This window comes from Lissotriton helveticus, chromosome 5_1 (assembly GCF_964261635.1).
Source record: "Lissotriton helveticus chromosome 5_1, aLisHel1.1, whole genome shotgun sequence".
NCBI lineage: Eukaryota > Metazoa > Chordata > Amphibia > Caudata > Salamandridae > Lissotriton > Lissotriton helveticus.
In genome coordinates, this window is record NC_136065.1 from 128,630,902 (window position 1) to 128,653,113 (window position 22,212).

Genomic DNA, 22,212 nt, shown 5'->3' on the forward strand with positions numbered 1-22,212 from the left:
TTGGAACTTTAGGAATGAATTGAGGATTTGTTCTCAATAAAAGCTTGTCTTGCCTGAATTGAAGGAAAGGTGCAGCTACCGTGAAAACCTGAATTTCACTGATTCTCCTAGCCAATGTGAGAGCTAAAAGGAGACCCATTTTTCATGAAACTTGCCTTGTGTATGGGTTCGAAAGGCGATTTCATCAATTGAGCTAGAACTGTGTTTAATTCCCATGGGACTGCAGGATGCTTTAAGGGTGGGAAAACCCTAAAGAGGCCTTTCATAAACTCCTTAACAATTCTTGTTGACCACAAAGAGTTCTCCGAGTTTCCTGCGAAACCTGGAAATTGCCGCCAAGTGTACTTTGGTTGATGAATGAGCCAATTATGATTTAGCAAAGTGAAGTAGGTAAGCAAAACCTGGTAAGGGGTTAAGAGCAAAAGATGCACGTGTTTCTCCTCGCACCAATGGCAGAATCTTTTCCATTTTGCAGCATATGACCTATTAGTGGAAGTAGCTCTGGCCCACTGGAGGATGGACCTGCAATCCGGAGTGATGTCTAAATCTGTGAATTCATAGTCGTGAGGTTCCAAGCTGACAAACTTAGAGATTTTATTTGAGGATGAACAATTTGACTGTTGTTCATTAAGAGTAGGTTTGGTAGTGGAGGAAAGAGAATGTGCGGAGATATTGAGCTGCCTCAGCCATGCCGGAGCTATGAGAATGAGATGACATGGTTCTTGCTTCATCTTGCTCAATACTCTTGGGATGAGGGGAAATGGCGGGAACGCATATGCCAAAGTCCCCGTCCACTGCAGCTGCAGGGCGTTTCCCCAAGAGTTCTTTTGAGGAAACCTGCTGGCGAACTTTTCGCACTTCCTATTGCTTGTTGTCACAAAAAGTTCCAATTTTGGAGTGCCCCAGAGTTTGAAGACTCGTCTCAGCTGGTCCACGTTTAACTCCCATTCGTGACTTTGGGAATTGGTTCTGCTTAGAAAGTCCGCCCACATCCAAATCTCCTGGGCCTGTTCTGATAATGTGAGAGACCTGCAGCCCCCTTGTTTGGCAAGATAGAACATTGTTGTGGTGTTGTCTGTTCTTACCAGAACAGAGGATCCCCGGATTCTGGGAAGAAAATCTTGCAGCCCCAGAAAAAAAGCCCTCAGCTCCAAAAGGTTGATGTGTAAAACTTTCTTGAAAGGACCATTTTCAGTGAATTTGCAATTCCTGGAGATACGCCCCCAAACCGTCCATTGAAGCGTCCGTTGTCATAATATAACGAGGCTGTGCTGGTTGAAACGAGTGGCCTGGAGAGATATTGATTTCTTTTTCCCACCAAGACAGAGCCTGCTTCATAGTCTGAGAGAGAGAAATGATGGCCCCGAATGAGCTGTGCGCATGCACCCACTGCATGTCCAACTGCTCTTGGAGAGGCCTCATATGTAGCCGACAATTCGCAATCAACGGGATGCATGATGACAGCATCCCCAGTAAGGACTTGAATACTCTCACAGAAGTGGACTCCCTTGAGCTTAGAAAGGATGCTAAGTGCATTATCTTGAGATTCCATTCTGAAGTGGGAAATGCCTTCATCGACTTTGTGTTCAGAAATGACCCAAGAGAAATACGATTCTGGCTTGGAATCAACTGGGACTTCTTCACGTTGAGTTGTAACCCCAGAGACTTGAAGAGCCGCTGACAGGCCTGCGTAGATTTTCTGGTCGGGAAATGGCGCTGCCAAAGCATGGTGGAATTCCCTACCCTCCTCGATTAGAGGCATTACAGAGCTGCTGGCCTTCCGAAAGGCCCTGAAAACTTGGCTATTAACACCTAAAGGATGAGGCTACCGCGCGATCAGGCCTCAGGAGGACATCTTACATAGCGCCAGGAAGCCTCTGGGCAGCAGTGCGCTTTAGAAATATCACTAACATTAACATTTCACTAGCCAGTCGTCCAGGTAGGGGTAAACCTGGTGTCCCTGCCTTCTCAGATAAGCCGCTACTGGGGCAATACATTTCGTGAAAACTCTGGGAGCTGAGCGAAGGCTGAATTGCAAAACTTTGTACTAGTGGTGATCCCCAGCCACCTCGAACCTTAGGAACTGGTGAAGCTTTGCATGAATGGGGATGTGAAAGTATGCATTCAAGAGATCGAGAGACGCTAGACAATCTCATTCATTTATTAATAAGAGAATCTGTTGAAGGGACAATATTCTGAACAACTGCTTTTTGATGTATTTGTTTAGCTGCCTGAGGTCCATGACCTGCTTCCATTTCCCGCATTTTTTCCTTATTAGGAAGAAATTGAAATAAAAGCCCATCCTTGTTGTCCGAAAGGCACCTTCTCTATCGCCCCTTTCTTTAGTAGAGTCGATATTTCTTGCCTTAGCAAGGACAAATGATGATGATGCATTTTACTTGGAGGTGGAGCTTGAGGAGGCTTGTGGACAAATTCGAGGGTGTGGCCGTGTTGGATGATGTCCAGCACCAATTTGTCCTTCGTGATGGTCTGCCATTGATTCAGAAATGGAGAGAGATGATGGGACCGAAGAGGTTGAAAACAAGATGAGGTGGCTGGCGGAAGACAAACGTCACTGACGTCTTGAGGAATCCTGCGATTTCCTTGTTCTGCAGGCTTGCGTCTAGCTGACTGCTGATTGTATGACAGATTGGAGGCACAAAATTGTTGCTGTTGCTGTCCTCCATATTGTGGTCTGTAACTCTGTTGACCATATGGTTGATATTTGTATGACTGGTAAGATGGTCTTTGCTGGAACTGACCTCTACCTCCACGAAAGGACTGAAAACACCTTTGTTGCAGCATGCCCAGGGAACGTGCGATCTCAGTATTCTTTTTGATGCCCTGTAGCTCTTCGTCTACATACTTTCCAAAAAGATTTTCCGCATCAAAGGGCATGTTCAGAACTTTCGACTGAATTTCAGGGCAGAAAAACTTCGCCCTGAGCCCTGTCCTGCAGGAGGTCCTTCGCTTCTTTCTTTTTATCCTCGGGAAGGTATTCGAGAAGAGGAGCCAGATCTGACCATAACGGACGGTCGTACCTTCCCAAAATGGTGGAGAAGTGTGGCTCAATGGTTAGAGCGGCAGACCCTGATGAAGAGGTCTATCCCGGGACCAGGGTTCAATTCCCCGCCTCGGCTGGTCTTGGGCTCAAAATTCCACTGACCTGATAATTCTCGCCTCGGTGCCTATTCCACTCTACAACTCTGGGCAATAGCTTGCTTAATCTCCACAACGGCCCCCACAACGCTAAGGTTGCCTGTGGGGTGCCCAGGAGTGGACACCTCACAGGGAAAGCCAGGATGGGTTCCATAGTGGTATTCGTACAAGCGCCTTGAGACCCTTGTGGGTGAGTAGTGCGCTATACAAGTATCAATTTACATTTTACAAAATTGCTAAGGTGTTAGAGGCCTTGATAGCAGTAGCAGCCATAGTAGCGAAGCGTTTGCCAATGCGGTCAAGACGTTTGCCTTCCCTGTCTGTAAATACCGAACAAGGAGACTGCGGATTCCTAGAACTCCTCTGGGCAGCTTGCATTATAACTGAATCTGGATGAGGATGGCCAATTAAACATGCTGGGGCAGAATCAGGTGTGTTGTATTTCTTTTCCATCCTCAGTAGCACAGCAGGAACGGAGGCTGGGTTCTTTATTATCTTCAAACCTTCACTCCAAATGTAATCCACAATCAGAATGGATCGAACCGATTTCTTTGTTACATCTTTAAAATCGTAAAGAAAACATTCAGTTTGCACCACAGGCAAAGGCAAATCAAAGCTTCTAGAGGCTCTCTCAAGTACTTCATGTAAGCCCCCAATATCTCCTGGGGGGGGAAGGGGGAGGGGTTGAGCTGCTAGAGGAGGGGAAGGCAACTGCGAAAATGGAGCCACATAATCATCCAATTCTTGACCAAGTATGTCCGGATCCTGAGGGAGCTCAAGTTCCTCGGGTTGATTGTCTGCTTCACTCTCAATGTAATCATCCTGGATTGCAATGCATTGAGGAGCCTGTCTCTAGTCTCAACCTGTGCAACAGGCGGCGGAGTAACCACTGGTGGAGGCGGATCAACTTGAATATTTGGACCGCCGGGCGTCAAAGGAACCAGAGCGTGAGAGACCAGAAATCTTTTATAATAGTCATTCAACATATGCCTAAGGTCTGTGACCAGGGAGACTTGCACCAGCATGTAATCTCTACAAACCTCCTGATGCTCTTCATAAGCCTCATAAGGATAGTGCTCTTGGAAATATTCGTAACGTTGGGCCTGAGAGCAACCCGAGAATGAATAATCCCCTTCCATATATTCTCATTGTCATTGCGCTTCCTCTTCCTCATAAGTGTTCTGGCATTTAACTCTGAGCTGTGAGGAGCTGTAAGCGGGGCCAAAAAGACTTTCATCCCCTGATTCCTCCGTATCAAGAAGGTGAGAGAGGAGCAATGGTGAAATCTTGGGTAAAGGTGACAATCCTGGAGATTTTGGAACCAAATGGAGACTTTTAGTATCCTGTTTTTGATCCGTCGACGACGGAAGACGCCCGATAGTAATCGTTGTCAATACTGGCAGAGAGGGGGATTTGAACACTGCCGTCAACGGAGCGCCCGTCAATGGGGCCGTCGACGGTGTTCCCGTCGACGAAGTTGTAGACGGAATCGTCGACACAGTGTACGTCGTCGAAGCCGTCGACAATGCCGTCGACGATGAAATTGTCATCACCGTGTTCGTCGACGATGCCGATGGGAAAATCCACTGACTTTCTGTCAGAAAACACTTGGTGTAAGAAAGACGTTAAGTGAAGACAAAAAGAGCTGAGAAAGAAGACCTTTTTCAGTCAAAAAGCCAAGTGTGTCAATCTAAGAATTGTTACAGATACTTCTCTCATGAACTATCAAAAAGAACTGGAGGAAGCCACTGCCAGTATAAGGCCAAAAGCTTTTCTGCGCCAGTCTGAAGCCTGGCAGGAGTATTCAAGAGGTGAGGAATCTTCAGAAAAATGTATCCTTCAGAATCGTTATTTTCAGGTGTGAAGGTCCAAAAAGTTCACTTTAACTGAACCAAACGTATAGGTCACACAATGCACAAAAGTGGTAAATGAAAACCTGGAAACAAGGTATCCTCATAACAGAATATTATAGACACCGTAATCAACTATAATTGAGAACATCATTTTCAATTTTAATATCCAATTGCTGTGTCCAGTTTACTTTCCTGTAACGGATACATTGGTTTAATATGATTACAAACCACCACTGCAGGCTACTGCTTTATCATTAATAATTCACAGATACTAAAGTATCACTTATGCAGGTAAAGTGCTGCAGCATCTTCAAAGCTATACAAAAAAAGCACATGGTCTTCAATCCAAAATCCTATTGCCGAACACATTACTTATTAAATAATGCCTGCTTATCAGAGTTGAAATCATGAGAGCCAAGCAGTTCCATTCCAAATTAAAGAAATTTGCTTTCTTTACCTGATCGCTCAATCTTTCCAGTTCATCTTTTTTGGCCAAAAGGACACTTTCAGCTTCCTTTAGCATTTGGAGGTAATGGTCCTCTTTCCCTTCTGCCAACTCTGTGTCTGCCTGCAGCTTCTGAAGACTAAAGCATTTAAATATTGATTTATTCGTCATTTTTCTACACACATTGACAGGCTATCAAATAGCAAGGCATCAGCACGCTATGCACAGAACAATTGGAAAGGGTATGTATGATTGAAACATTCTAATGAATCGGTTATCGCAGGAAAAGTAATATTAAAGCCACAGCTCCCAACTAGGCTCTTAAGCTGCACACCTTAGACATGAAGAGCTATTGTATAAAGATTAAAAAGACACATATATTCAGAGTAAACACAGACTATCACCTGTCAGTCAGTCTTTCAATTTTGTTGTTCAGAGACTGGAATTCTTCATCTCGGGCAGACACCACACTGTTTATGTCTTTCAGGATGTTTTCTTGCTCAAGCTTGTTCTGCTCCAAGTTTTTCATGTCCTCCTGAAGTGCTCTGAAAGAGTTTTGATCATTTTAACCACAGGCAGTACTCTTCAACTCCCCATAAATACTGCTTTTTCTAGCCATGTATGTCTTGCTACGGTCCTACACCCTCGTCTAAAATGGCTCACTAAGGGATGAAAGTAGCATTCCAACCAGTGTATTACAGGATCTCTCTATATCCAGTACAAACACAGATAATTGTTCACATTAACAGCCAAATGAGCTGTAGGAAGCTGGCTCTTTATGTGATATATCAATACTCTGATATACCATATAAGTGGACAGGGGCTTGCTCTAGCAATCTCCAGAAGCTCTAGAAGGGGTAGTGTGGTTGCGCAGCCTTAGGCTAAACCGAGAGGAGTGAAAGACATCTGCAAATACGCACAATTATCAATCAATGACACACACAACTCAAGAAGGAGATCCACACCAATTTCTAAAAATAGTAAGTATCTTAATTTATGTTTAGAAATCAGAGAGAAATCTTTCAGGTAAGTACGTTTTGTAAATATAAATTATTTTCAATTAAAAAAGTGGACAGTTTGTGCATTTCTTTAGGGCTGCAATGTTATCCTATGGAAGGAAGAATAAGTTCTGCAAACAGGTATAGTACAGCGCCTTACAGGACCAATCTCCAGGAATTAAGGTGCGTGGCGGGCAAGGTTCAAGCAGCACCAACAGTACACCACCAGCGGTATGAGGACGGCCAGGTGCAGGGTGCAAAACAGCATCAGGAGTGCAATGTTATTCTATGGAGATTGGTCTCTGAGAAAAGAGGCCTGCAGGCTCTGGTTAGGAGGCCAATCAGGCAAAATCAATAAGGGGTCTTAGGCCTCACTATGCTCAGGGACTTAGGGACACCTTTGGTCCTCTTCTCAATGGCCCAGGAGAAGGCACTGGAGTGGATCACCTCCTTCCTCACCGGAAGGACACAGAGAGTCCGCCTCCCCCCGTTCAGATCCGAGGCCACCGAAGTCATCTGCGGCGTTCCTCAAGGCTCCTCGCTCAGCCCAACTCTCTTCAACGTCTACATGAGCCCCCTCGCAGCCATCGCACGCCAGCACAACCTGAACATCATCTCCTACGCCGACGACACCCAGCTGATCCTCTCCCTCACTAACGACCCCGCCACCGCCAGAGCCAACCTGCACGAAGGGATGACAGAAGTAGCCAAATGGATGTCGAACAGCCGCCTGAAACTGAACTCAGACAAGACGGAAGTCCTCATCCTGGGATCCTCACCCTCCGCCTGGGACGACTCCTGGTGGCCCCCCGCCCTGGGCAGCGCACCCAAACCAACTGACCACGCACGCAACCTGGGCTTCATCCTGGACTCCTCCCTCTCCATGACCAGACAAGTCAACGCCGTCTCCTCGTCGTGCTTCCACATCCTGAGAATGCTACGCAAAATCTTCCGATGGATCCCCACCGAGACCAGGAAGACGGTCACCCAGGCCCTCGTCACCAGCCGTCTGGACTACGGCAACTCCCTCTACGCCGGAACCACCGCCAAACTCCAGAAGAGACTCCAGCGGATCCAGAACACCTCAGCACGACTCATCCTGGACATCCCCCGCCGCAGCCACATCTCCGGACACCTGAGAGACCTGCACTGGCTCCCGGTCAACAAGAGAATCACCTTCCGGCTCCTCACCCACGCACACAAAGCCCTACACAACCAAGGACCAGGATACCTCAACAGCCGCCTCAACTTCTACGCTCCCACGCGCCAGCTTCGATCGACCAGCCACGCCCTCGCCGCCGTCCCCCGCATCCGAAGAGCCACCACAGGAGGAAGGTCCTTCTCCTACCTGGCCGCCAAGACTTGGAACTCCCTTCCGACCCACCTCCGCCTGACCCAGGACCACCTCGCCTTCTGGAAGCAGCTCAAGACCTGGCTGTTCGAGCAGTAGCGGACCCCCCCCCCCAGCGCCTTGAGACCCTCCGGGTGAGTAGTGCGCTATACAAATGCTCTGATTGATTGATTGATTGATTGATGAGTGCAGAGGTGTCCTTAGGCGTCGGGTTTTTCTTTACCGGAGCAGTAGCGAGAGCGGGGGCCTGTGTGCAGAGGCTGCAGGCAACGTTGGAGGGTCCACGATGGACTCAGGCTCTGGATTGCTGGGGGCCCTTGATGACACTATTGGCCCACTTTGACTCAGACTTAGAGTGACTGGTGCAGGGGTGGTTTCAAGTGTCCGGATTTAGCAGTTCCAGAGGCCTCACAGTCCTTTTTTTGGAGTTGCTGTGAGATGCAGGGAACAGTTCCACTGTCCATTTGGAGGTTTTGGTTCTTTATCAAAGGCAGGCAGTCCTACCAAGTTTCTGGAGTCAACAGCTGAATGAAGAGTCGACTTTGGCGCTGTTTTCAGCAAGGGATGCATTGAGGCCAGCAGGGATGGTACCAGGTCAGCTGCTTCTTCTCTCCACTCTGCTTTTGCAGCTCTTCTGAGTCTTTTCTCTTCTTAAGTCATCAGGATCTGCTTCTCTGGTGCCAGGGGCTCCCCATAATACTGAATTTAAGTGTGTTGGGGGGCGTGCAGAGTAGTAGCCAATAGTCTACTGACCCTTGGGGTCTCTATGCCCCTTATATGACAATTTCCTGTGGGAAGTGGACACACACGTGTCCCAGAATTTCTAAGTATGCCATCACTAAAATGGCTACTTCTGAAAAATAGTGTCCACCTCACAGTAGCCCAACTTAGGGGAGGTACTAGCCTGGAGGTGGCATGCCTACCTGACTAGCTAATTTTCCCGCCTGTCCAGGTGGTTAGGGGGCCATGGACAAAGGGGTTGGCTTCCTTTGCTGTGAGGGAGAGCCATATTTGCATTTCAAAGGTGGCAGCCGGTTGAGGATTGCCACCCAAGTTAGGCTTATCAGCAGCAAGTCATCCTGTGGGAGGGGGTGTTACATCCTCTTCCTGGACAGGCTTTTGTTCTGGGTCGCCTGAGAGCAGAGCCTATCATCCTAGGAGTTCAGAACAGTGTCTCTGGGGGCAGGCAGGCTGGCAGAAACTAGTCAGGGAGCACACCAGTAGCTGGTAAGTTTTCCGGGGGCACCTGTAAGGTGCTCTCTGGGTGCGTGTATTGGTAAATCCATCACTGTAATCAGTGTGGGTTTATCAATAAGAGATGTTTGATACCATAAATCCATGTTTTCTGTGAAGCCATCATGTAGCTGGGGAACTCGTTTTCACCAGGGTCCAGCGCAGCTTTAAATTGGCTTCCCTGTTCACTCGCAATAGCAGTAATAGGACTACCAGCACAGGGGCATATTTGCTCATGCAGGTATGCCCTCATATATAATATTCTGCACCCTGCCTGCTGTAGGGGTGACTTACAAATACCACATGCAGTTTCAGGGGACATGGTACACAGGCACACAGGGATGTGTGACATGTCATGCTTGGACTTTTGTCTGCACCAAGACATGCAATGACAGCCCTGTACGTGCTTGGTGAGCGGTCCTTTAGGATAGCACAATTCGTGCTGCTGCCCTTAGGGACCCTCTTTAGTACCTCGGGTCCTAGGTACCAGGGGTACCATTCACCATTTACTAGGGGCTTACAGAGGGTGCTAACGTTTTTGCCAATTGGGGGAAACTATTGTACAGAATTAGGGAAAGAACACTGGTACTGGGGACCTGGTTAGCAGGAATCCAGTACACTTCAGTCAAAGTTGCGTAAAATACCAGGCAACAAAAATTAGGGGGGTACTGCAACAAAATCCCAGTTTCCTACATGAGCACAAGAACAACCAGAAAGACAGCATACATTGTCTTTGATTGAACCTAGTTCTATCAGAAGTCACTAATAACTGTGGTCCCCAAAAACTCAGGTTCTAATACATATACACCTCTCAGCTTAATCAAACTGTGCTCCGCTAGGTTACTAACAGAACTTGTATTTTAGTTTCCTGTGTCTATGTTCCCCTAGATATAAAAAAAACACAGAAGTAATAAACAGGATGACCCAACAAACAAATGACTCTTCTGGTGGATACTCTATCTAGCTGCAGATTCCTCGTCATGGGAATAATCATACTCAGTTCTCTTATATGCATCCCTTAAACACACCTTCACGCGGGCGTGGGGCGACATCTCTGAGGAGTTGCCAACGCACTTATTGGTGCAATATTTACATGTCAAGGGAAATGGCTCCCACGTGGTCCATTGGCTGACATAAGCTCTTCTGACACACACACAGTGTTCCTCCCAACCGTTACGAGACAAATGGGCAGCAGACAGGGGAAGGGCATGGACGGACAAGGAATGGGCAGTAGTGCTGGCTGGACACCTTAACATTCCACGCAACTCCAGCTTTGAACTTATTCCATTTTATATATTACATCGTGCATACTTGTCACCTGATAAAATTAATACATACTTCAAGATTACTACCTCCGCTTGTCCGAGATGCTCACTGATTGGTGCGGATCTCCTCCACATGCTGTGATCCTGCCCCAACATACAAACATATTGGCACACAGTGACGGCACTGTTGACGGAGAGTGTTGGCGAGGACCTGCAGCATACATGGGAGACATGCTTACTGGGGCTGTACAAAAGAATGAAACAGAATAGAGGTCCTTCTAGATTCTGGAATCTGGGGCTCATTACAGCTAAGAGATTACTCACTAAGCGCTGGAAGAGTGGCGAACCCCCACATGCAGAACACTGGCGTGCCTCTCTTGACAATTGGGCGAGGGCAGAGAGCACCACCCTTCATAGGGAGGAGACTGCGGGATTGAGAAATTTTCCAATTGCGCAACTTTGGGATGATATCCTGAAAACTTTCCACCGGGTGTGTCTTGATCGGGGGGTTACTTAGCGATTTTCCCCCCTCCGGATCCTGCCTGAGAAGTAGGTGGGACAGAGAGCTGCACGCCACCACGATTTTTTAATGCCTCGTACCCGTATGTTCTGCATCGCAGTTGCACCGCGCGGTAGCGCTCCTAACTCATATGACAGTGATCCCACTCCCCCCCAACACTGTGGGCCTGATACTTGTCTGTCACGAAGAGCTGAATCTCCCCCCCCCCCCCCCCCCCGGAGAGACCCACGCCGCGGCCGACCCTTGCCTCCCGAGTACCCACACTGGCCATTCCCCGGAATTGAAGACAAACGTTCATGACTACACACAGAAGTACTTCTAGCCCTTTTCTTTTCTCCCCTTCCTTTTTCAGTTTAGTAAGTTACATTTGAGTATCATGACAGTTTTCCTATTTGACACACGTTAAGATGTTTTGAATATTGAATCATATACCAGTTGCCCCCTATTCCAAAGCATCCGCTAACGGGAACATATTGGGCGTTACGCCCCATAACTAATATTGGAGAAGGGCTCCAATAAGTCTCACACCCGGATAGTTATGCAACGTCGCATTACATCCATACACCGCAAGACACGCTGCTATCCGGGCCACGCGGCTGTGCACTCTCTAAAAGTCACTTATGCCACATGCACTGCTCGTACTAGCTCAGGCAGCATATAGGGGTTTATTGTGATTACCTGTTGCCTCATACATTATCTTTTTCCCAATGCGAGGCCATTGCTTCTTAGGCATGTAATTGATTTATTTTCGCAAATATCATACCTTTGAGAAAGTTATTATCTTAAGTGAGACAATGTGCAACCAAAGTCCTATGGTGAATTGCTATTTCTTCTGAATGCCTTTGTGTGATTAAGAGAAACCATGTTGAATTTCCTTGTTTGCATTCTGACATGTACTATGACTATATAATGAAAACAAATAAGATATTCAAACAAAAAAAAAAATAGGGAATAATCATACTCGGGCATCATACTAGATCTGGAAACTTTCAAAGAGTTATATGCATTGCTAGACAGCTTTGTGCATCTCTGTGGCCAAGTCATTTCTGAGGAAGTGAAGAGTGGAGCCACATATAAGCAGCACCCATGTACGCCGATGCCAGTTGCTTTCTGAGTTATTTGAGCTCACAGATGCAGAGCACATTGGTAAATTGGTATGACCTGCGTGTATATCGCTAGATTTAAACCTTTTCAGATGTAAGAGAATCCAGTTCACAGAACAGGGAAGGTGAGAGAGTCAGTGAGAAACCTGCAGTTAGATGCAGTTTCCAACAGAAAGATTTTTACGGAAAATAAGCAACTTTTTCTACTGGTCAATACTTCTAACTACAGACTCCCCACCTTGTAAAGAGATAATATAACGATAAAGCGACAACCTTGCAAACGTCTTCCACAACAAGATCGCCAACATCTACAAAAACATCAAACCTCATTGTAATGCCACCAACTTCTTCAAGCAACACAACAACCCGACTAGCACCACAGACATCAGACTTACTGAATGGAGCCAGCTTGCCCCACAGGACTGACCACATCTTTAACCTAGGCAGAGCCAGAATCAGCCACATACTCACCACCTTGTTCAATACCTCAATTGCCATGGCCACCTTTACAGAGAACTGGAAACACGCAGAAGTCTACACCCTACTAAAGGAACCATCTGCAGACCCCAGCGAACTCAACAACTACAGACTGATCTCCCTGCTTCTGTTCCTGGACAATGTATTAGACAAGCATTTGCAATGCAATAGGTCTCACATTTACACGAGTTTGAGCTATTGGCATTGTAAATGACAATGCCTCTTATTTATGGTTTGGTTTTTAAAACAAAAATAAAAGGCAAAAATTGACAATTACAATACTAATAGCTTAAACTCTCGCAAGTGCAAGACATATTGCATTACAAATGCTTGTTTTATTTGTAAAAGCAAATTCCTGCTTTGGGATTTAGGTTTTGACAATAAGAAGAGAAAATGAAAGAGAACAGCGCAGTGTTGTCATGTTGACAGAGCTGCACAGCACGTTTTAAATGCATTTACAGGAGCTGTCCTAACGGATGTTCCTCTAAATGCCAGAGAGGTCTGCAGATCTGTGGACATCTCTATATTTGGCAGGCAGAGTCCCCTCACTCTGGCGGGAGTAAATTAATACACCATAGCGGCAGGTCGAACACTGCCTGCCAAAATCAAAAATCAGGCCCTTAGTTTGTGGGGTGGTGTACCATAGCTGAGAAAGGTAACTGGTCAAATCAGGTAGGCTAATTAAAACAGTGGTGAGCTTCAGTTTTCAGGAATTGTTATATTGTTGGAATGAGGCCCCCTGCTCATTGACATATTCTGGAAGCATTTCAAGTTTTTTCCAATACTATTGAACGTTTGCTTCGATCAAGTACACTAGGCCCTATCTTGGTTAAGAAATATAAATGGTGCAAGTCAAGCTTTGATCTTAATAGTGCCCGTAAAAATTCTCTTCACGATACAGAAGTTGTAGTGATGTTAAGGTGCTACAAATAAACTATTCCTGCCAGGGAGGTGCATGTCCACGACAAGGCATGGGAGGATCTGAAGGTAATCAAAAAATAGGGAATGGACACTAGTATCTACTGAACCATTAGTTCAAAATTGACAACCCTCATAGGCAGCCTGATTCATTCGATGCGGTATATCTTTTTTCCGCCCCGTCAGGTGTCATGACATATTCATAGGGAAGTCAAAAGCGTGTGGTATGCCTGCCTCACCCGAGGCTACCTCTGGTCCAGGTAGAAGTGTCCAGAAATAATAGGGAGGGTGAATTATTATAAAAGCAGTGTATCTCCAAAAGTTATTTAATGAAAAAGGGGATGACACTGTCGATTAAAAATGTCGATATATATATGTAATCGAGTAACTAGATTACCATATACCTATGTATATATGGGTGCGTCAACATGTTTCAGCTCTCTGGGCCCAGCCGGGTCTATAGAGCCTTCGTCAGGACAAAGAACAAACAAAAACATAAATGAGGTACTCACACTAGTAGTGTAGGTTCCTTTCGCTATTTTTTTAGCGTTTCTTATTTTGTCACCTGAAAAATAGGAGCACAAACACATACAATCCAAAACATTGTGGTATTGTGGTTATGGTGATTAGGCATAATGCTTTTTTAGAGCACACATACTAGGATTACTAGTGAATTTTTATGCACCTAGTATTTAGTTACATAAACTTTTTTTGCAAGGGAAAGGTGAAGGAGAACAGGTATTTACATTATATACAGAGAGCATGCTATTAATGCGTGTTAGCGATACTGCGCATCTAGTTGGAGTGGCGTGCAGAAATATTAGCGCGTTCTGTTGTGTGATATAAAAGACGCGCAATCAATGGTAAAAAGCGGTACCTTAATAGGTTCTTTTGAGGACTTCAGCAAGGGTATGAGAGTCGCTAAGCGTGGTCTTTTCTAAGGGAATATAGTCAAAAGTTACAGGATTTTCAGTTTCAGGTCTTACCCGTATATCAGCATCTTAGGCAGTGATTCTTACCCACGTGGACCGCAATCTGGGCCCTGTGCTGACTCTGCCCCTCGTTACAGGCGGGGCTCCGTTTCTGGCCTTTTGTCAGCAGGGTCATGAACACAAAAGTAGGACTCCGATGTGTTCTCTCAAAGAACACTCAATGCTCAATAATCAGTATCCTTAGTTTTACACCCAGAGGTGGCGCCCATCTTGAGAGAACACATCGGAGTCCTACTTTTGTGTTCATGACCCTGCTGACAAAAGGCCAGAAACGGAGCCCCGCCTGTAACCAGGGGCAGAGTCAGCACAGGGCCCAGATCGCGGTCCACGTGGGTAAGAATCACTGCCTAAGATGCTGATATACGGGTAAGACCTGAAACTGAAAATCCTGTAACTTTTGACTATATTCCCTTAGAAAAGACCACGCTTAGCGACTCTCATACCCTTGCTGAAGTCCTCAAAAGAACCTATTAAGGTACCGCTTTTTTACCATTCATTGCGCGTCTTTTATATCACACAACAGAACGCGCTAATGTTTCTGCACGCAACTCCAACTAGATGCGCAGTATCGCTAACACGCATTAATAGCATGCTCTCTGTATATAATGTAAATACCTGTTCTCCTTCACCTTTCCCTTGCAAAAAAAGTTTATGTAACTAAATACTAGGTGCATAAAAATTCACTAGTAATCCTAGTATGTGTGCTCTAAAAAAGCATTATGCCTAATCACCATAACCACAATACCACAATGTTTTGGATTGTATGTGTTTGTGCTCCTATTTTTCAGGTGACAAAATAAGAAACGCTAAAAAAATAGCGAAAGGAACCTACACTACTAGTGTGAGTACCTCATTTATGTTTTGGTTTGTTCTTTGTCCTGACGAAAGCTCTATAGACCCGGCTGGGCCCAGAGAGCTGAAACATGTTGACGCACCCATATATACATAGGTATATGGTAATCTAGTTACTCGATTACATATATATATCGACATTTTTAATCGACAGTGTCATCCCCTTTTTCATTAAATAACTTTTGGAGATACACTGCTTTTATAATAATTCACCCTCCCTATTATTTCTGGACACTTCTACCTGGACCAGAGGTAGCCTCGGGTGAGGCAGGCATACCACACGCTTTTGACTTCCCTATGAATATGTCATGACACCTGACGGGGCGGAAAAAAGATATACCGCATCGAATTAATCAGGCTGCCTATGAGGGTTGTCAATTTTGAACTAATGGTTCAGTAGATACTAGTGTCCATTCCCTATTTTTTGATTACCTCCGGATCTAATCAGGGGAACCGAATGGACCGAAAATCCTCTTCCCTCACTTTTGATAGAAATGGGAGGATCTGAGTCTAGAAAGTATTTCAGAAATCAAGGTTTATTCTGGCAGTTTGCCAACAGCTCCTATTTTCCCACATAAATGGGTGAACCTCTTTAGTAGAATGTCTAGATCTAACGAAATGAGCATTACTACACGCATTCAGCAGCCTCTCTAAGCAGCTGAACGGCCCATTGTTTACTCCCCTCCTAACAGTCATCAAAGCCAAGCTGCTTCCAACAATAGCCTATGGCAGTGTGGTACACTGTGGACGAAGCGCTCGGCTTTTGCACCAAATTCAAACCAGAGTGTATAAACGGGTATTTAGCTTACCGTGTGACGCCTCACCAGCTCAGGTCCGGTTAGAATTTGGCCTGCAGTCTCAAATATTGTACAAAAAATATGAGGCAGTAAAATTCTGGTACAGTATCTGGCTGAACCGCGAGATAGAAATCAACCTCGCAATCTGGGAAGCCATGCAAAGGAATCCTAGCTCCCAGCATGCGAAGTATCTAAACTCCTCCCTGGAAACCACTGAATTGGCACCACTATGGCAAAAGAAGCTCTCTGCGGCAGTATTTAAGCAGGCAGTAAAAAAGGCAGCTAACATGCACTCGCTGATTGACGACAAATCAATTCTGAGACAACGCTCACATGCCTGGATGATACTACAATCTTACAAAAATCCGGCACCAGCAACCTATCTAGGTCTCGCCTTTCCACCACATCTTAAACAAAAATATTTAAACCTACGTATGGGTAAATTACCAACAAATGCCGATCAACCTGGCTGGAAGCATCCGGGTCCCAAGGAGTGTGATCTCTGTGGCGCTGCCACCCAAGACTTTATTCACGTGATCTGCATTTGCCCTGCACTGGATAGTGATCATCGGAGGTTACTAAAGGCAAAATTCAAAGAAAAGGGAATCCGTACATGTCGCTCTGCGATTTTACAAGCGATGGACACAGCAGATCCACAATTTATCTGTCGAATGATCAAATATGTCATTAACTTCGAAAAAACAAACAAAAATGTTTGTAACGAGTTAACACCACCCTGAATGTTTAGGATTCTTAAAACTGTATCTTTTATTAGTGAATTACTTTTTTAAACTCAATAGTATCATTGTCTTTTACAATTTCACTCAACTGTCGTTTTTAACACTTGTATAACAATGTATACTTCCAAATATTTTTAAAACAAAATTGCATTTCACATTGTAATGGTTTTTATTAACTACACAATAAAAGAATTATATACTAACGAAATGAGCATTAATAAGACAATAATGTAATCTACGAAGAGCATGGTCTTTCATATACAGGAGGTAATTAAATAAGTTTATGAGTGCTTCTCTGTGAAATCACAGGACCAGACAAGATTTCTTCATATTTATTTAAGCACAAAATGGATTTGAGGGCCCCGGTGGTGACTGATGTCCTCAATGCCAGCAAATAGCCCCTCCATATCAAAATCGGGATCAGAATCTATTTCAATTCCAGTCTTTAAAAAAGCCAATAGGTCTCGGCGATGCGAGAGCTATTGGCTTTTTCAATGTTAAGGCCTTTTAGCCAAGGAGCCCAAGAGCACACAGTATAAGCAGGGAAGCCCTGATTTACACTTGTTTTCTGGTCTACCCCTTTATTTTTGTCTATTTTCTGTTTTGTAGAAAGGACATTATGACAGCTGGAAAGACATTACCAAAATGTAAAAAAAATAAATTAAGCAGGATGCTAAAATAGAACCATGTTCGAGTCTGGGCGTCAGCTCAAAATCTTGTGGTCCGGTGCAACTCCCTGCCTAAAAAATGAATACAACCTTGTGTAACGCAGCAGTTGCTCATGTAAAGTGCTACAAATACCTTTGGGTTGAGTTTGCACTATATAAAACTGCTAAACTAATAATGATATATGGCTGTTTACGTCCATGGATTAGAGGAGAAACTGGGATTTTTTGGTTTGCGAAATTAGGAAACTAGTAAATTCTATATTTGGAACTAACTTTTTGGGGTTGAAGTATCGTTTTGCTTTAAAATGGTGAATGAGGGTAGAGTAGTATGTAGGTTGTTTTTTAGGGGGGTGAGCACCTTATAAAGACTGCTTCGGATCGTGAAAATACATTGTTGACATTTTTCGAAGCAGGGCTTTGATTGGACCCGGACTGTGTGGAGGAGTGGAAGAGGGTTAGAGGAAAGATGAAAGCACTGCTTGTGGGAATGTGCAACAGCAGCTATGGGATTTAGACAAGATTGTTTAGGTTAAGGGCTAGTCTGTGCATTTTTTACATTACAAAGATGGGCAAATAGCTACATCGGTGCACCTCTGCAGTCGCTGGCTCACAGTAAAGGGGTCGTATGTAGGCTAAATGTGGTGTCGACATTTTGTGCAACATTCGTGATTTAGGTCTAAACTAGAAATCAAATAATGAGCTTTGTTTACGTTGCATGACATGCAGGGAATTTTAATTTGTTCCGTATCGAGGATCTCTTAAGAAAGGCCAGTTAGCACTGTTACCGTGGAATGTGCACTGACCGACTTGCAGGCCGTGTCCAGAATGACAGGACGTCGAGCTGATGCCAAGATCCCAAACTAGTTTCCAAATTCTAAAATTGCAGCCCTCACTGCAATGCCACATCCTCTCCCTGCTGTGCACTGCAGCTAGGAATATAACCCACAAGTGTGCGGCGCCAAAGGCAGCTTCCATAACTCAAACTGTAGATAACCAACATACAGTGTGTGGCACACACAGCCACTATAGTTTAAAACCAACACAGTGCACTGCAGCTGCAACTAATCAATAAAGAGAGCGCGTCCTAAGCAGCCACTGTGTTTTAAACATGAACGCTGTGCACTACAACAGAAAATAACCATTATGTGTGTGGCGCCACCAGCTGCCACTGTAAATAACAAGCAGTGACTCTGTGACGGGGAAGAGATCACGGGGGAGAGGGAGGGAAAGTGAGCGCGTGTCCTGAAAAACGCCACAAGCTGTGGGACAGGAGATGTGCACGCGTACGGAGTGCACATCTCCTGTCCGCGCGTGCACATCTCTGTCCCCCTTCCGACCGACGACTATAGGTCTCGCCAAGGCGACAGCGCATGCGCTGTGTCGCTAGGGGAGACCTAAAACATAATCAACCAACAACTCTTCTCACATCTGGAATGGAACCTCCTACTCAGCTCCTCCCAATCTGTATTCCAAAGTAACCGAAGGCACTGAGACAGCCCTTATCGTGGCTACCGACAACATTTGAGTCCTACTCGCCCAAGGAGAGACTGTGGCTCTGATCCTCCTAGACCTCTCAGCAGCATTCAATACAGTCTCCCACCACACAATCTTCACAAGTCTGCACAACATAGGCATCCAAAGAGCTACCCTCAGAGGGATCACCTCTTTCCTCACCGGAAGAATGCAGAAAGTCCCCCTTCACCTCCAAGCCCAAGGAAATAATCTGTGGTGTACCCCAAAGATCCTCGCTCAGCCCCACTCTCTTCAACACTTATATGACACCTCTCACCAAAGCCCATGGACTTAACATCAAATCCTACGCCTATAACACAAAACTCATTCTGTCCCTCTCCAAAGACACCACCAAAACCAACTGCCAGAGTGGCAGTTGGTCTTGATGGTGTCTTCAGAGACAGATGTCATCAACTGGAACTTGAAGCTCAACACGGCGGACAAAACAGAAGCACTGATTCTCCGAAAAAATGCTCCCATGGGACACATCCAGGTGGCCCTCAGAACTCAGATCTACTCCTACCCCCACTGACCAAGCTAGGACCTTAGCATCATTCTGGACAACAAGCTAACCATGATGGCTCAGGTCAACTCTGCCTCCCCCTTTTGCTTTTTCATCCTCTGCATGCTTCGTAAGATAATCAAAAGGCTACCCCAAAGTTCAAGATGCAGCCAGCGACTGGTAATGGAAACGCTCTCTATGCAGGGATCGCAGCTCCCCTTCTATGACAACTACAGACCATAAAGAATGCCAGACTCATCCTGGATCTCCCTAGACAAACCCATATCACTCCTACCTCGGTGAACTCCACGGGCTCCCCGTACAGAAAAAATGACAGTTCAAACTCCTGAACCATGGATACAAGGTCCTACACAACTGCGGACCCATCTACTTGAACACCGTCTGAACTTCCATCAGCCCACCAGACACCTTCACTCCACGTTCCTTCCTCTAACCCTCACCCCCAACATCTGACAAAGCGGATGCAGAGGTCTCTCCTTCTCCTATCCAGCAGCAAAGATAAGGAACCAGCTACTTTCATTTATGGACCCCCCCCCATCTCTTCCAAAGTTCAGAAAATCCCTGAAGACCTGGCTATTTGGCTAATCAACTGGACCCTGCCATTGCCAGGATAACCTCATGGGTGACAAGAAATGCTCTATAAATCTACTGGTTGATTGACTAAAGTAGTATCAATACAGACAAAAATGTACGTAAAGATATGGCTGGTCTTTCCATGAAGGTCTCTGACTATGCTATTAAAATTCAGGACTATAAGGCTAAAATTTACCATCTTATACCTATTGCAGCCAAAATTGCACCTATGAATAAATTATTTCTGGATTTGGAAAATCGCAATAGACAATATAAACTGCAATTTTTTTTTTACCGGAAGATATGGAGAGTAATGACTGCAGGTTATATTTAGAAAACGTACTTCCTGGTCTTTTAAATATTACATTTCCTGAAGAATTCGAGATTGATAAGGCAGACAGAATCCCTTCTCAGCCTTGTCAAAGCATATTCAAAGTTTTACATCATCACCATTTAGTTTTGATACGAAAGGCTGGCAGAGACATTCCTTCGTTAATGGTCAATGGGAATAAAAATGTTATTCATCAAGACTTTGCTAAAGATACAGTCAACATTCGCAAGGAATTTTCGGATCTTCGTCCCAGGCTGAGAAATGCTGGTTATCAACATGGTTTTTTGATCCGTCCACTATGCAAATTTGGAAAGATGGGTCGTCTAAGTCTTTTCAACATCCTGAGGATCTTCGACGCTTTTTGGATCTGCAGTCACAGTATTCAATGGAAAAAAATGGGACTACAACCTGACCTTAATGTTTCTAGAATTTTTGTTGCTAGCATTTTTAATTGATTAGAGTATCTTATGAGGGCATGTTGAGTAGGTCCTTCTTCGCATGTGTGTGTGCGAATCAGGAGTACTATATATGTTTCTATGTTGTATAGTCATTATTTTTCTTGTCAGTTGGTGACCTTTGTGTCTTGTCTATATTGATATATTAGCTACTATTCGTTTTTCATTCTATCTTTCTTATCTATCCTTTTATCTATCTTTATGCTTTTTTCAGAATGTCGAGTGTTAATGGTATTAAAATTGTTTCATTTAATGTTAAGGGTTTATGGCACCCTGTTAAATGCACTAAGGTTTTAGATTATTTAGCCAGGCATAAAGCAGATATTTGTTTAATTCAAGAGTCCCATGTAGATGATAAAGTGTTATCCTATATGAATAAAAAAATGGGTCGGGCTATTATTTCATCTCCGGATCTCAATAGGAAAAATGGGGTAGCAATTCTTTTTGCAAAAAAATTACATGTTCAGATTTCACATAAGCGTTCTTATTCTGAAGGTCGCTTCATTATAGCCAATATTAAAATCGACAATAAGGTTTTCCACCTAATTAATGTATATGGGCCTACTAATGATGATGCTGATTTTTGGTCCAGATTTACTTCAGAGGTTCTAAAATTGGGTAATGTTCCTCTAATCATCAGAGGGATCTTACCTCTGACCCATTACTGGATAGAATATCCCAATCCAAATTTCGTCCTCTAAAAGCGTTTTTCTCACTCAAATCCTTCTTTAACACCTTGGCTGCTATGGCTTTTTCCCTCCTGTGCTGATTGATTGATAATCCCATTGTTCATGACAAGGCCAGCTCGTCATAAGCACAGTTCCAGTGTGCCTCATGAGCTCGTCATGAGCATGGAAGGGGTTAACACTACCAAAATGGTTGATGTATGGCGTCTGCATAATTCCACTGATAAACAGTTTACTTCTTTTTCTAATCCTCATGATTCCTATTCAAGGTTGGATTATTTTTTAATTTCCTGTAGTCTAATTTCCTCAAATTCTAATCCCACTAATCAGAATATAGATAGTTCGGACATTGCTTTAACATCATGCATTTTATCTGGCGACTGCTGGCAACACGATCAAGGTCGCTGGCATATGAATACCAATATTGTCCTTCATGACAAAAATAAACCTAAGCTTTTATCGTCTATCCAAGAGTATTTTTCATTCAACTCTGAAGGTTCCACATCTATTACTAATCGATGGGACGCATTTAAAGCATATATTAGAAGTGAAGCTATTTCCATTATGGCACAAGAAAACACTCAACTTGAAGAATTGGATAAGAAGATAGCTAAATTTCAACGTCTATACATTACCTCCATCAACCTCCAATATAAGGTATAATTACAGAAACTCCGTTATGAACTAAGCTCTATTTTAAGCAATAGACCTGGAATAAAAATCTCTAACAACAAAGCTAAATTTTGTTTTAGTGCCAATAA

At 44.5% G+C, this 22,212-nt stretch overlaps 1 protein-coding gene across 2 annotated transcripts in view; it reads right to left on the reverse strand.

Moving 5' to 3' along the window:
* The window catches only part of CNTRL (centriolin), a 1,008,983-nt gene that overhangs the window by 326,089 nt on the left and 660,682 nt on the right, over positions 1-22,212 (reverse strand). For both annotated transcript variants that reach the window (XM_078641873.1, XM_078641874.1), the window contains 2 exons: positions 5,862-6,002; positions 5,470-5,596 (listed from right to left, as the gene is read on the reverse strand). In XM_078641873.1, the coding sequence (XP_078497999.1) occupies positions 5,470-5,596; positions 5,862-6,002 (268 nt within the window). The remainder of the gene's footprint in view (positions 1-5,469; positions 5,597-5,861; positions 6,003-22,212) is intronic.